This window comes from Bos indicus x Bos taurus, chromosome 22 (genome assembly GCF_003369695.1).
Source record: "Bos indicus x Bos taurus breed Angus x Brahman F1 hybrid chromosome 22, Bos_hybrid_MaternalHap_v2.0, whole genome shotgun sequence".
NCBI classification, from domain to species: domain Eukaryota; kingdom Metazoa; phylum Chordata; class Mammalia; order Artiodactyla; family Bovidae; genus Bos; species Bos indicus x Bos taurus.
In genome coordinates, this window is record NC_040097.1 from 43,882,979 (window position 1) to 43,897,862 (window position 14,884).

General features: G+C 49.0%; 1 protein-coding gene across 3 annotated transcripts; it reads right to left on the reverse strand.

The window, feature by feature from the left end:
• Positions 1-4,457: 4,457 nt before the first annotated feature.
• On the reverse strand, positions 4,458-14,747 carry TADA3 (transcriptional adaptor 3). Of its 3 annotated transcripts, none has more exons than XM_027522323.1 (10): positions 14,573-14,747; positions 14,176-14,233; positions 13,270-13,502; positions 11,662-11,912; positions 11,438-11,543; positions 9,904-10,045; positions 9,709-9,812; positions 8,071-8,180; positions 6,935-7,120; positions 4,458-5,010 (listed from the first exon to the last, which is right to left on the reverse strand). In XM_027522323.1, exons 3-10 carry the CDS (start codon positions 13,474-13,476, stop codon positions 4,818-4,820), a joined length of 1,299 nt encoding a protein of 432 aa, XP_027378124.1. In that variant the 5' UTR covers positions 13,477-13,502; positions 14,176-14,233; positions 14,573-14,747; the 3' UTR covers positions 4,458-4,817. The 3 variants fall into 3 exon arrangements, with proteins under 3 accessions (XP_027378124.1, XP_027378125.1, XP_027378126.1); XM_027522324.1 differs by lacking the exon at positions 14,573-14,747 and adding an exon at positions 14,357-14,501; XM_027522325.1 differs by lacking the exon at positions 14,573-14,747 and adding an exon at positions 14,353-14,501.
• Between the last annotated feature and the right edge of the window lie 137 nt (positions 14,748-14,884).

A 14,884-nucleotide genomic window follows, 5' to 3' on the forward strand; every position in this document is an offset into this window, starting at 1 on the left:
CTATCAGAGTACTTCCCATTTTAGGGCGCTGTTATGGCACTCCCCTGTTCACAAACCACCCCTGACTCCCTAATGCCTAGAAGAATGATGCCCAGACTATAAAATGCATCAGGAATCGCCTTAGGGCCTGCTGAAACAGACATCTGGCCCCCCACCCCTGGAGCCCTGCTGATTGGGTAGATCTGGGCCATGAGAATTTGCATCATTATTAAGTTCCCAGATGATGCTGATGTTGCTGGTTCAGGAATCACACTTTGAGAACAACCACTGACCTTAGGAATAAAACTAGCGAACCTTAACCTGCCATTCAAAGCCTGTCCCAGCCTGGTCTCAACCTACTTTCGGCCTCACATCTCATCCTGCCCTCCCCCTCCACACATCCAGGGCTCCAGTCACACTCAAGTTCTCACCTCTCTCTAAGCAAAACAGCTGTTCGCACCTCTGTGCCTTGCTGTTCCTTTTGTTTGGAATGTCTTCTGACCTGCAACTTCTTTTCCACATTCTCCCCGAAGTCTTTCCTGACCCTCTAAATGAAATGGAAGTGTTAATTGCTCAGTTGTGTCCGAGTCTTTGTGCCCTCTTGGACTGTAACCTGCCAGACTCCTCTGTCCATGGAATTCTCCAGGCAAGAATACTGGAGAGGGTAGCTGTTCCCTTCTCCAGGGGATCTTCCCTGACCCAGGGATCAAACCTGGGTCTCCCAACATGGCAGGCAGATTCTTTACTGTCTGAGCCACCAGGGAAGCCCTCTAACCCTCTGGGCTGTTATAAACCAGTCTCTGTCCCAAGTCTGTGCATATTTTATACATTCTTCTATCTGCTTTTATTGCCTTGTGTTTTGGTTGTCTGCTCAGCTGCCTCCCATTGTCACCCACATAGCTTTTAGCCAGGGTAACAGGATCACTGAGTAAGGAAACAAAAGTATGAATGAGGAAATAAAGGCAAGTAGATGGAGCAATCCGAGAAGGCAATGGCACCCCACTTCAGTACTCTTGCCTGGAAAATCCCATGGACGGAGGAGCCTGGTAGGCTGCAGTCCATGGGGTTGCGAAGAGTCGGTCACGACTGAGCGACTTCACTTTCACTTTTCACTTTCCTACATTGGAGAAGGAAATGGCAACCCACTCCAGTGTTCTTGCCTGGAGAATCCCAGGGACGGAGGATCCTGGTGGGCTTCCGTCTATGGGGTCGAACAGAGTCGGACACGACTGAAGCGACTTAGCAGCAGCAGCAGCAGCAGATGGAGCGATAAATGTTTTTATGAAGTGAATAAAGAGAAAAAGCAATGAGTGAATTAATACATGAACAAGTGAATTTTGGTCTGTTTATGCTTAGTTCTCTCCTTTGAGTCCTGAGCCACTCATCAGGAAAGGAATTTATTCTCTGACCATTTTTCCATAAACTTCCAGCCATTGCTTCCTTCTTTTTTTTGTTTAGCTACACCCTGTGGTTTGCAAGATCTCTGTTCCCCTGCCAGCAATTGAACCCAGGGGTCACAGCTATGAAAGCTCAGAATCCTAACCACTAGGCCACCAGGGAATTCCTCATTGCTTCCTTAGCAGAAGTCATGTGTGACCTTGCATCCCCCAGTCAGTTCCCAAGAGTGCTGGGGAGGCCTGGGGACCCATGCTAGGTCATGGATGGGTCAAGCCCACGTACTCCACTTCTACCCAATCCTGTTCTCACTCACTCTGGTGTTTCTGAAAGTTAGTTGTAAGGCACTGGGGACTCAGGGTAAACAATGTTAGTGGACGATTTTCAGGGCCAACACACAAAAGACTTTTTTTTTTTTTTTTACCAAATTGGTGATAAGGGATCAATATCCTTTCCAATTAAAACTGTAGCCTAGGGAATTCCCTGGCAGTCCAATGGTTAGAATTCCACACTTTCACTGCTGGGGCCTGGGTTCAGTTCCTAGTCGGGGAACTAAGATCCCACAAAAAATAAAAACATTGGAGCCTTGAGGTGCCAAAACGAATCTCCCCCTCCTCAAAGGGAACCCAGCTTTCCCCAGCCCCATAAAGGAGGCCTTCTCCAGCTCTAATGGACATGGGTGGCCATAAGAGCGACTCCCTGTCCTGTTGTCGTTGTCACCCCTGTCAGGGATCGTACTAGCAGGGCTGTAACCGTTCTTGCACTGAGGCTGTGCAACCTTCTTGAGCCTGGATGTCCTCCTCTGCAAGGTAAATGTTACTCCTCGCCTTGTAGGTGTGTAATGAGCATCATATAAGACATGGAGCAAAGGGCCAGCACAGTACCAGGCAGAAGGTAGATGTGCAATAGAGAATAACTAGAATTCTCACAACCAATCCTTCAAAGTTCCGTTTTTTCCCTCGTGAACTAGGCCCAGTCAGTCTTCTAGGGTTTTTCCTTCTACTTATAATGTCTACCTCCCTCTCTCACAATTCTACCTCATCTCGGGACCTCGGCTGCCATCCTTCCTCCTCCACAAAATCGTCGCTGTTCCTGGAACACTGTGCTAATGACGCCTACTATACTTATGGTAACGGACATGGAAACGAGCAGTAACTAAGAACAGGGGGTCTGTAGGCAGGGCTTGCGTGTATTGCTGTAGAGGTTGCGCACCACCTAAACCTGAAGTACCACACGCAGACTCTAAGGAAGTGGGGCCCTAATGTGCTGCGTCATAAAGAGACTCTGCAAGTCAAACTGAGCTTGAAACCATGCTCAACCACTAATCCGCTACTTGAGCAGGCAAGGTATATCAATTCCTAAGACTTAAGTTTCCTCATCTGTGACTGGGATATTGTTAGTACCTACATGCGGGATGTTTGAGAAGATTCAATAGCTTAAAAAGTTTAGCAGTGCCTTGTACAAGGCCGAATTTATTGAGCACTTAATTTTAGAAATTAAGTGTGGGTGTTTCTCTCTGAGAAGCCTGCACAGAACCGCAGGGCAGTGAATCACTGAAAATCTGCAGCAGCACCTCCCCCGCCCCTCCACTGCCACACAGCAGGAGGCAGAGCCTCCCTCACACTGTCCTTTCTCTCAGGACCGCACGCCACCCTTCTTTTTGCCAAAATACACTTTTATTAGTCACATCTTTTCTAGTTGACAAATGACAAAGCTCCAAAGTAGACTAGCGTAAGCTGAAATAAACATTTGTGGGCGAATATAACTGAACTCCAGTGGAGGATCCAGGGCATCAGCTATATCGTTCGAGAGCTCTGTCTTCCATCTCCTGGCTCTGCTTCCTGAATTGGCTGTATTCTCCGGCAGACTTTTCCATGTGGCCAGAAAATGGGTTACTGGGTGGTTCAAGCTTATATTCTGTGGTTTTTTCTCTCAAAAGAGAAGTCCTCCTTTCTTTCAGCATCCATAGAGCAGTCTTACGGAAGGCCTCTGATTAGCCCAGCTTGAGTCACTTGCCCACTCTTTGGACCAATCATTGTGGCTAGAGGGATGGCAGACTGAGATTGGCCGTTCTGATGTCACATGTCCACCCTCTTTTGACAGCCCACAGAGCTAGGTGGAATGGGAAAAAGGCAGTTCTCTAACAGGAGAGGTGTTGGCCGTATAAGAATGTTGGCCATCCTGGCCATCCTCCTTTAAGGCTCAGTTCATAGGTCACTTCCTTAGGGAATCTCTGCCCCCCCACACCTCCATGTGGACCTCAACCTTCCCACAGTAAATTGCAAATTATTCTCCGACTCTCTGACATCATAGTTTAGGAACAATTGGAGACAGAGACAAGAGTCTGTTTATTCATCTGTTCTACCCTGTCTCCCCACTACCTTAGGCTTAGTGGGGAAGCAGACTCCTTTCTCATAGAGAGTGGTTTAAACCCATTAGAGTCATCCCAGGTCATTCATTCAGGGAGAACTTTCTGAAGATATCTGTGGCCACAGGTAACAACATCTCAGCTCAGGGTGGTTTGACAATAAGGACATTGTGTTAGCTAGGGGTTTGGTGCTCCGGGGGCAGGGTGGCATCCACCAGGGTTCAAGAATGGGCATGTAGGACCGAGATTGGGCTGGTGAGACCTAATGGTGGCTGGGAAAGGCTTCTTGCTCTTCGGGGTGGGCCGTGGAAGCCAGCTGATGCCTTCCTGCCCTCTTGTGCTGGACAGAAATAAGGAAGCATTTGGCCTCCATCAGCTGCTACTGGCTGCCACTGCACAGCAGGAAGGGAACCTACTTCAGACAAAAGCTGACACCATGGGAGTGTGGAGATCCCTGGCCCTTTGGTCAACCCTGGTGGATGCCACCCTGCCCCCAGAGCACCAAACCCCTAGCTAACACAATGTCCTTATTGTCAAACCACCCTGAGCTGAGATGTTGTTACCTGTGGTCACAGATATCTTCAGAAAGTTCTCCCTGAATGAATGACCTGGGTGAGTGGCCACAGGCTGAGAGCCATCGAGCATGCCCTAGTCAACTCTGCCACTCCACCAGTTCCTTTCTACCCCACAGTAACAGACATGCAGAGATTCTGGATGCTTTTTAAAAAAACCATGTTTCAGTCGCTTTATTCTTAAGTCTGCACTTTACAAAACCACAATGGAGAAGTCCTTGAGGGTGAGGGGTAGAGAGGGTAGGGGGTGAGGAAGACCCAGAAATGAAGACCCTCCTCATCTGGGGGACCAAGCAGAGACTGGGCCCCAGGCCAGCCCAGCAGGGCCTCTCATGTCCTGGCTATACAGACTTACGCCAGAACATGTCAGGGAAGGGCCCAGCCTCTAGAGACCGCTGCCATTTGACATTAGCTAGGCAGCCACAGGCCAAACTTCTGGAAGCCGGAAGGAAGTGGGCCTCCCGTCCCAGGCCAGGGGAAGGCGGCCTGAGCAGGGGTGAGAGCTACCCGTCCAGCAGCTTCAGGATGCTCTCGCGCTCCTTCAGAGTCTTCCAAGCCTGGTCTTTCTCCTTCTTGGTGGGGGTCCGTTTCTTCTGCCGGGCAGCCATGATCTTGCGGAAGGCATCCATGACCTCATTGTCTGCCATGCGGACCCGCTGCCTCAGCTCCTGTCGGCTCACCTCCTCCTTCGCCAGCCTATGGGGACCAGCCAACCAGATGCTATGGGAAGCCCACCAGGACAGGGGCTCCTCCCTCTTCCAGACTGAGCCCATCTGCTACCCGGGGACCGTGGACCTTTCCATACCAAAAAGCAAAGTTACTAAGCCACACTTAGGTGGTGCCCTGTGTCAAGTACTGCCTCTTCAAAAACAGTAATTCAACTAATCCTCATAACAACCTTGTGAGGTAGGTACTACTAATATTCTTGTTACCACTGAGGGAACTGAGGCTCAAGGAGGGAAAGAAACGCCCCAGGATCCCACAGCTAGTGAGCAGAAATCTGAATCGAAGCAGGCTGGCTCCCAACTATCTTTAAAAGGTGTCCCGGTGCCAGCAAAAGACCTGCTTACTTCAGCATCCAAATTCCAGAGCCATCTAAGGGTCCAGGCAGCCTGAGGTCTACAGGAGGCAAGTGAGACGCCAAATTGATGCCTCTGAATGGAACCTGACCTATCAATTCAATTGATGGTGGAGCTGGAAGGTCACTAAAGAGATCCACATAGTTTAACCTGTTGATTTTTCAGAAGGGAAAGCTGCTGCTCGGGGCAGGACATGCCTTGCAGCCTGTCCATGCAGGGCTGAGGGGTACATGCGGGCCTTCTGACAGTCAATCTAGTTCCTTCACTGCCCCTGACTTCCACATCTGCACAGCCCTACTTCTCTCTCCCCCTCTGCCCTTGCCCTCCCTTCCTCCATACTCTTTTATCTGTATTTTCCTCTTCTTGCCCTTGAGAGGGAACTAGAATGAGGCTTTGGACTCAGCCTTGGGCTTGAGTCACAGCTTGGCTGTTTGCTGGCTGTGTGGCCTTCAGCAGAGCACTCATTTCACTGGGCCTTTATTTCCTCATTTGGTGCACAGGGAAAAAACTACCAGCTACTCTCTGGGCTGTACAGGAGATTAAGTAAGAGGGCAGACATAAAACCCGTGGTACATGGTAGACACTCAGTACACCCTCATCCTTAAATACCCCAGCAGCTCGTCAGCAACTTTCTTTCCTAATGGTGCATGTCTTTGCCAACCACTCATGCAATGACTGTAAGCCCTTTGCCCTGCCTCTTCTCCTAACCCACAGCACCAGGTCTAAGAGATAGGCAACCTGGCCAAATGGATGAGTGTGCCCTGCTCTGTTGGGGCTCTGTGAGGTGAAGACACAGCACCTGCCTATAAGAAGCAAGGGGACTTAGTTGGGCTGTTTGTCTATCTCCCCAATAAAATGGCAGTGCCTCCCGTGATCTCCCTCTGGTTTCCACCTGCATCCTTGTTGTGACCAATGCAGGGCAAGATGTATGGAAATGAATACAAAATGAATGACATTGCACTTCAACACTGGTCAATTCCTGGTGAGAGGCTGATAATCACAGATGCCCAACTAAATATTAATAGTTGATAATCTGAGGTAGAGAGTATATTGGTGTTTACTGTGCTAGTCTGTCAGATTTTCTACATGTATGAAATTTTCACTATAAAACTTGGGGGGAACAAAAGGTCCCTGGTTCAATCCTGAGTTTTGGCACCAAAAACAAAGAACAAGAATCAAGAAAAAAAAAAAGCACACTTTGGGAGAAAAAGAAAATCAGCATGGAGAGGATTAAAAACTAAGCCACACAACAATGTGAATATAATTAACACTACTAAACTGTACACTTGAAAACGGTTTAGAGGGTAAAATTTTCTATTATTTGTTTTTACCACAGTTTGAGGTAAATAAATAACTCACAGATGCCTCATCTCTAGTCAGGGGAATTAGAATGTTTGAGATATAACCAGTGGGGTGGTGCCCAGCAATGACTTTTTTTTCAAAGCTCCTCAGGTCTTCAGAGGCCCTGCCAGGTTTGAAAAGCCTGCCGTCAAGCTCCCAGAAGGTGACCATTGCGGCCGAGGCCTCCCATCCACACTCACCTCAGCAGGTCATGCTTCTTGGTGCGGTTGTGGGCACTGAGCGCCTTCAGCTCAGCCTGCCGCTTGCGCAGCTCCGCCAGAACCTCGTCCTCTGAGTCCTCTGCAGGGCGGTCCTCAGACTCCAGCAGGCCCTGGGCGATCAGCTCCTCCTTAATGCGGCTCTCCAGGGACTTCGTATGCGGCACACTGCAGGGGAGGGCAGTGCTCAGCTCAAGGCCAGCCTGTGGGGGAGCCCCTCTGAGGCACCCAAGCTAGCAAACACCTTCCCTTCTCTTTGGGACACCCTCTCTGTCTATCTACATATCAAAATATAGAGACAGACACATTTGATCTTGTTTCAGACACAAGCAACAGATATCAATATATTATTTAATATAAAATACAGGAAAACCTATAATGCTAACAACCTAGAGAGAATTATTATGTTATCTGTTATTATTACACACCATTTTTTTCCCATATGGTATATACATAAAAATATGTATTTTATGTTACTATTATATAAATACTATACATACTCTAGATTGTGTTAAATATTAGTCTCACTTTTTTTTAAATCTTTTGGCTACACTCATGGCCCTGTGGGATCTTAGTTCTCTGACCAGGGATTGAACCCGCACCCCCTGCATTGGCAGTGTGGAGTCTTAACCACTGGACAACCTGGGAAGTCCCTCTTCCCACTTTTATTATGTATTATTTTAGCTTGTTACCTGCTATGTACACACATTTAAATATATCTTAAGTAAAAATAGGGTCATACTGTTCATATTGTGCTACAACTAATGTTTTCCACTTATCACTCTACTGATCCCATCTTTTCATATCAATTAATTATATTTCTCTAATATGATTGATAGTTGCAAGTTATTTCATCATATGGAGTTACAACGAGTTAGCCAGCCAGTCCCCTCCAGTTGGACATTTAGGTTTACAGTGAGAACAGGGCCATAATGAAAACCCTGAACTAACTCTGTGTATGTGGAAGTGCTTGGCCAGCACGCACATGTGACTTCTATTGGACTTTATAAAAATGTCCTCAGTCTCTCTATGAATATAAAGACCACCCCAGGCTTGGATTGACAGAAGTCAACAGAAGCAGAGGCCAGACTGTGGAGTGTGGACATGATGTCACTCACCTGAAGGGCTTGTTCTGATTGCGGGGAGAGGTGCTTGCCCCATCCGCCCCCGATTCTTTCCCAGACATGTCTGGAATAGGAGAGTCCTCCATGGGGGAAATAATATTTTCCTAGAAGAGCACAGAGATGGTCAGAAGAAGAAAGAGCTGTAGTATTATCATTTTCCTGCTTCCCTCTGACCTACATGGACAGTCTTCACATACCAGAAATAATCTTTTCTTCTTTGCATTCCACCCACTCTGGGAAGTCTTCCCAAACTGGCTCCAAAAAGCTTTCATCATTTTATAAATTCTTGTTTTTGTACTGATACAAAAGGGAGTACAGAAGAGTGATGGTAACATTCAACAGCAGTAATGAGAAGAACTAGGGCTCGTTAAGCATTTGCAGTGCACCAGGGGCTGTGCTGAGCACGGGGGCTGTACCGTGGCAGAGGTGGCTGGCTGTCCAAAAGCCATTCTCGTCTTCCCTCTACAGGAGCTGGGCTAATGGCTACCCAGATACACCCCACTTCCCAGCCTCCCCTGTGGTCAGGGTGGTCATGTGACAAATACTCTCCAATGGAAAGTGATTAGACGAGATAAGAGCCACAGCCAGTGGGACCTTCACACACTCCTCCTTGCTCTTTTTCTGTGGGCTGGAGTGCCAGTCACATTTGGAATGACCCTGTGCAGAGCTCATGTTTACGACAGCAAAGTGGGCTTCCCTGGTGGCTCTGTGGAATGCAGCAGACATAGGTTTGATCCCTGAACCAGGAAGATCCCACATGCCGCAGAGCAACTAAGCCTGGGCACCACAACTACTGAGCCTGTGCTCTAGAGGCCAGGAGCTGCTACTACTGAGCCTGTGCACCCCAGAGCCCGTGCTCCACAACAAAAGAAGCCACTGCAATTACAAGCCCGAGCACCCCAACTACAGAGTAGCCCCTGATCGCCACAACTAGAGAAAAACCTAAGCAGCAACGAAGACCCAGCACAGCCAAAGATACATATATGCATTTTTTTAAACAATTCAAAAGCCAGCAAACCTGGGGTCCCTGTCTGATGGTGTGGAACAGAGATCTCCCCCAAGCTCAATTGATCTGGAACATGTGCCCAGAATACTACATGGGAGAGAAAAATGCTATTGTGTTTGAGCCAGAGGGAAAACTGAGGCTCATAAGGTGACGAGACATGCCTTGGGATAGTCAGTGGGCATAAAGAAAGGGACGCTGAATCTGGTGTTTGAAACCTGCTTCCGCTTATTAGCTGTGTGATGTCAAGCAAACAGTTCCCTTTTTTGAGCCTCAACCTTGTTCGGTGTAATGTGGGGTTAACCACTATCTGCCTCTAACAAGAGGATGTGTAGAAAGCCCTTTGCACAGGGCCTTTCACTAATGCTCCACAAAAGTAACTGTGGAGTAGTGGCTACCCTGGAGGTGGGGGAGGTTAAACACTGGGAGGGGCACGAGAGGGCCTTCAGGGATGCCAATGATGTTTTATTTTGTGATCTTGGGACTAGTTGCACAAGGGTGCTCATTTGTGAAAATCAATCAAGCTGTACATTTATGACTTACGTACCTTTCTAAATATACACTTCAATAAACAGTTAAACATTGAAATAGAGTGATAGTGGTTCCTGTTTTGCACTGGGGGTACTCACCTCCACCAAGGCCTGCAGCAGGCGCTGTGTCAGGGCACCAAAGGGACACCCGTCTTCTGGCTGCTCATGCTGGGCCTCAGACTTCTTCAGCAGGGCATCCACATCTGCATTGGGCAGAAACATGGTAGACTGGTGGGCTGAAGTTCTGGGAACTCAAGTCCTAGCCTGGGGTGGGCGGGGAGGTGAGGGACTTAACTTTAGTGTCCAGTTCGGTCAGGGGCCCCATGAGGCCTTTCTTCTTGTCAGCCACGGCTGCTGCCCGGGCCCCGTCCTTCTGCTCCTCCAGCAGGTCCTCCTGTGCCCAGCGCTGGGAGTAGTGCTTCCCCAAGGGCGGGATCTGTGGGAGACATCCCACCCAGCCCCAAAGAGATAAATACAGGCCAGCGATGCCTGGGGTGTGGCATGGTCTCTCTGTGCACTTGGAACTGCTAACAGGCTCTTAGTTCACCCTCATTCCTTCATTTATCTGTCTCCCAAGTATCTAGCCCAGGGCTGAGGCCTGAGCCTCAGGTGAGAAGAGATACAGGAGATAAAAATCTTTACACTCATAGTTTAGAAAAGAAGCCAGGTACATAAACAACTAAAACACACAGAAGGCAGTACAGGAAAATTTCCACGATGTAAGGTGCACAATGGTGTGTGTACACAGACAATTTCAGTTGACAGCTATTATCTCTCGAGAGAACTACAGGCCTTAAGGTCAGAAATGAGAGAGAAATAGCTTATGCACTGCTTAAACTTGTGACTGCCCGTACAGATTACCTTTTCAAATAAGCTTTTTAAAAATTCAGACAAGTGGAGTGACAGAGTAGGTTAGGGTGTTGTGGCAGTGCAAAAGACAGACCAACTTTCTGCTGGGAAACCTGCAAAACCATTTTGGTGCAGGTAACGTGCAATACGGGACTTGAAGGGTGTTAGTTTGCCAAGAGGAGATGGGCATGTGCAGAGGCCCAGAGACCAGAAAGGACCTTGTGTGAGCCTGGAGTGAGGGTAAGGTGCTTGGTGGGGCTGGCAAATAACAGCAGTAAAGAGGTGGTGTGGCCAAGGACACTGGAGAGGGGCACCTGGGCTGTGCTACCAAGGACTGAGGCTTGGACCTGAGTCTGTGGGCAGTGGGAGCCACACGAGGCTGTGTTTTAAGCACCTCTAATCATGACAGCAGACCTATGGGAGAATTCCCCTCCAACATTTTTCTGTATTTTCTAAATTTTCTTTAACGGAACCTCTTTTATTTTCATCATAAAGACTAAAAATAAAAAAAACTTCTATACATTAAAAAAATTAAAAAGAGAGAGAGGAACTTCCATGGTGGTTCAATGCTGAAGACTGCTCACTTCTACTGCAAGGGGTGCAGGATCGATCCCTGGTCAGGGAACTAAGATCCCACATGCCATCTGGTGCATCCAATAAAAAGGGAGAGAGAATCCCTCTAGAGGGAAGCAAGTGTTAAGAGGCTGTAAAGGTAAAAGCTGATGAATTTTTGAGCCAAAGCAAAGGGGATGACAGAGACAAAGGGAGGACCTCACTGAAGAAGATGCCTTAGGATGTAGCGGGGTGGAAGGGAGGAAGCTGAGAGCTAGAACCTGGGTGTCTGAGTGGGTTAATGGAACTGTCAGGAGGCTGGGGAGAGAGAAAAAGAAGATGATATATAGCTCTGTGATCTTTGATTCTGAGGCATCTCTGAGCCCTCTTGTTCTCCATCATGTCTATCTAGGCCTGGGGTCTTCACCTTGTAATGTTCAGCCTCATCTTCTGGGGGTTTCAGTAGCTCCTCTAGCGTGCGCACTTCCTCACTGGTGATATCAGCACAGTATGGCTCCACCGAAGCCCAGAATCTGCAGGGAGAAGCAGAGCCTGAGGGGGTGCCCCTGCCCCACCAGCCTCAGCCCCAGGCCCCTCCACAGCCTCCAGTGCCCAAATCCCAAGGCCCATCTATGTTCCTGGGCCCAGAACCTGTTGGGGGCGTCATTCTTGGGGATACGTGGCACATCAATTGGGTCATCGGTGAATTCATATTCCTGGATCTTGGGCTGAAGGTTTTTGGATTTGGGTCGCCCAGGGCCAGGGCCGGGCCCATGTCCTGCCTTCCCTTCCAGTTTCTGCTTCTTGGGCTTCCCATGTTTGGGGGGAGCTCCAAGCTCATGGTCTCGACCCAGCTTCAGGAATCGTCGGTCACCTTTCTTATCCTGCCAGTCAGTGAGGATCTGAAATTCAAAGACTGTCACTGAGGTTGAGAAGGGAAGACACAGGACAACTCCATCTCCCCATGAAAAATTAGGATCTGGAACTCAAGAAGGCTCTAAGTCTCTCCCCTTCCTTTTTTTATCTAGCAAACTCCTAATCATACTGCAAAACTCAGCTCCTTTTCTGTGCCCAGCTCACAAGATGTTTTCATATACTTGTCTTCATTCCATTCACTTGTCTGTATTGATTCACCTCTGCAGCACCCACCCTGGTCACACAGTGTTTAGCAGGTCCAACAAGTAGATGACAATGCAGTGCATATTAGCCTGAGGAAAACATGCTGGCAGTAACTTTCTACTGAAGGCACGTATGGCTCCCAGCAAACCTTCACTTTAAATGTTACCATGACTAGAAAGCCTTTCCTGTACCAGCTTTCTACTTCTTAGATGCTAAAAGACTGTGCCACAGCCCCACTCGAAAAGCTTCCATGGGTTCCCAGGGACCACAAGTTAATTTTATTCATCTTGGAGGTTCAGTTAAAATGGCATCTTCTTTCTACAGGAGTCTCTGGTACCTCGCACCCCTAGGCCCGATCATGTCATCTGGTCATAACTAGAATAAACGGAGTACCTTGTCTCTTCAACAGGATTATAAGCTATTGGGGACCAGGAAGTTCATCTCAGCCATCTCTGGTCCCCAGGTCCTGGCAGAGCACCTGGCACACAGGGCTCAGAGGATGTTTATGCCATAAATAGAAATAATGAGAGTCAGACCAATAAATAACATTTGACATGCTTACTTAAGTGTCAGACGTTGGGCTGAGCCTTTGTAAAAATCTCTCTTAATCCTCACAAAAGCTGAGGGTAGGTCCTATTATCCAGCCCACTTTGCAGACAGAGGACTGATCTGCAGAAGCAGGTGGTAAGTTTTGCAACATCACACAGCTCAGAAACAGCAGGATTCAAATCCAGGCCTCCCATTCCAGTTCCCCCAGTACTCCTAATCAGAACAGCAATTCACCTGATACGTGTCTGACCTCCCCTTCCCTTTAGTTGGCACACTCCCCAAAGGCTGGAATTGTCCTAATTAACTCTACAGACCCAGAACATTGTGGAGTGGGGGGGGTCCCTAGATGCTTAGTGAATAAGAAATCTCACATTTTAGAAGGAGCATGCACATTCTTGCATATTTTATGTGTCACACGAGCAATGTTTGGGTCTCTCTCTTCACCCCTGAGATCCTGTAACCTGGGCCTCAGCAGCTGAGGCTAACTCAATGACACATCCCATAACTTGTCATAGTCCATCCCTGTAGTGGACTGTAGTGATGTCCCTGTAGTGACATCCCTGTAGTGATGTCCCCTCTGTAGGGTATAACCTGGGTTTCAGCCTCAAGCACCCGCAGGCGTCGGCTGGCAGAGGAAAGCAGGGTCTCAAGCTCCAGCTGCAATGTGTCCAGCTCCTCGATACCGATGCCGTCATCCTCAGAGCGGGCCAACACCGCTGTGTAGCGGGGACAGACCTTCAGGTGGTCCACAGACTTGAAGTCGTGGAACTGCAAGGGGCAGTCCTTCAGCTCACTCATGGCTCAGGATAGGGGACCCTGTGGAGCTGGAGAGGAAAGGACCATTGATGGGGGGGAAAGTGGCACTAGAAGAGTCCAAGGGCTCCTTCCATCCACCGACACTTCGCGGAGTCAGGTTTCAGCGCCCTATTGACAAGGATGATGGCTTAGCTCCTATTCTCCAGCACCTACTGTGTGCCAAGTGAGGGGCAGACATTTTACTGGTTGCTCACTGAATTCCTCACTCAACCCCAAGAGCAGGGACCATGCTCATCTTCATTTTACAGATGAGGAAACAGACTTTGTAAGGATGGTGCAGGTCCAAGCTTACCAACATGCAATTTGAATCCAGGTGGTTTTGAATTTGATCACCTAACTGCCATGATATACTACTATACTACTATGCTTGTCTTTCTGATGCTCTTCCCTTCACTTCCACTCTTCCTGGGTTCTGCTGAGCCCAGAGTTCCAAGCATCCGGTACTTAACGCTAATGTTCTTCGTGCCTCCCAGCCTCTTCTTGTCTCACCCCTCCCCACCTCTGCCCCTTCTCTTTGCCCCAGATAGTAAAGAGATACCTGGATCTCTGGACAGCCAGATATACCTGGATTCAAGCCCAGGCTTGACCTATGTCTATGTAGCCCTGAACATGTTAATTAACTCTGAGTCTGTTTTCCCTTAAGTCTGAATCTGTAAAAATGGGGGTAATAATGGTACCTACCTCCCTGGGATGTTCTGAGGATTTAGAGTTGATGCCAGTCAAGAGCTCAGTTCAGTGCCTGGCACAGGAAAAGTGGGGCTGGTTAATGGCTGGCCCCACCCATGGATCGCCCCAATGTCCCGCCTTCAGGGTCCCAGTCCTCTAAGGACACCCTATGGCGGCCCCCGCCCCCTCTACCTACTCCTCGCTGCCTCCAGCGGCCCCGGGGCCGCGGGAGGGGCGGACAGTTCCGGTCGGTGAGAGCAACCGCCCCGGAACTAACTATGTGAGGGCCCCCTGCAGTTGACAAGGGGACGGGAAGACGGGAGTACCAACCCCAGTCTTTAGAGGGGGGAGGGTTGCGGGCAGCGAGCTAGCCCGCTGCAGGTGGGGTGCAGAAGGTATGCCACGGGCGTACCCTAGGGAACAGCCCGGCGCTGGAGGGCGGGGCTCGGCAGCCAGGTTTTCGGTCCGGCAGTTAGTTTCGCCGAGCCCCAAAGGCTGCAGGTAGGAAGGGCCTGAAGATAGGATGGGGCTCAGAACCGGAAGGATCGAAAAGCTCCTCCGCCTTGCTTTGCCCTAATATGGTGCCCAACCTGAGGTCGGGCTGCACCATTGCATGACTATGAGGGAAGACGGCGGAAAAAAAGACGAGAAAGCCAAAGTCACAAGCAAGAGCTCCATGGGGAACGGGAGAAGCTTGAGTACTGATTTTAAGCTTCAGGAGCCT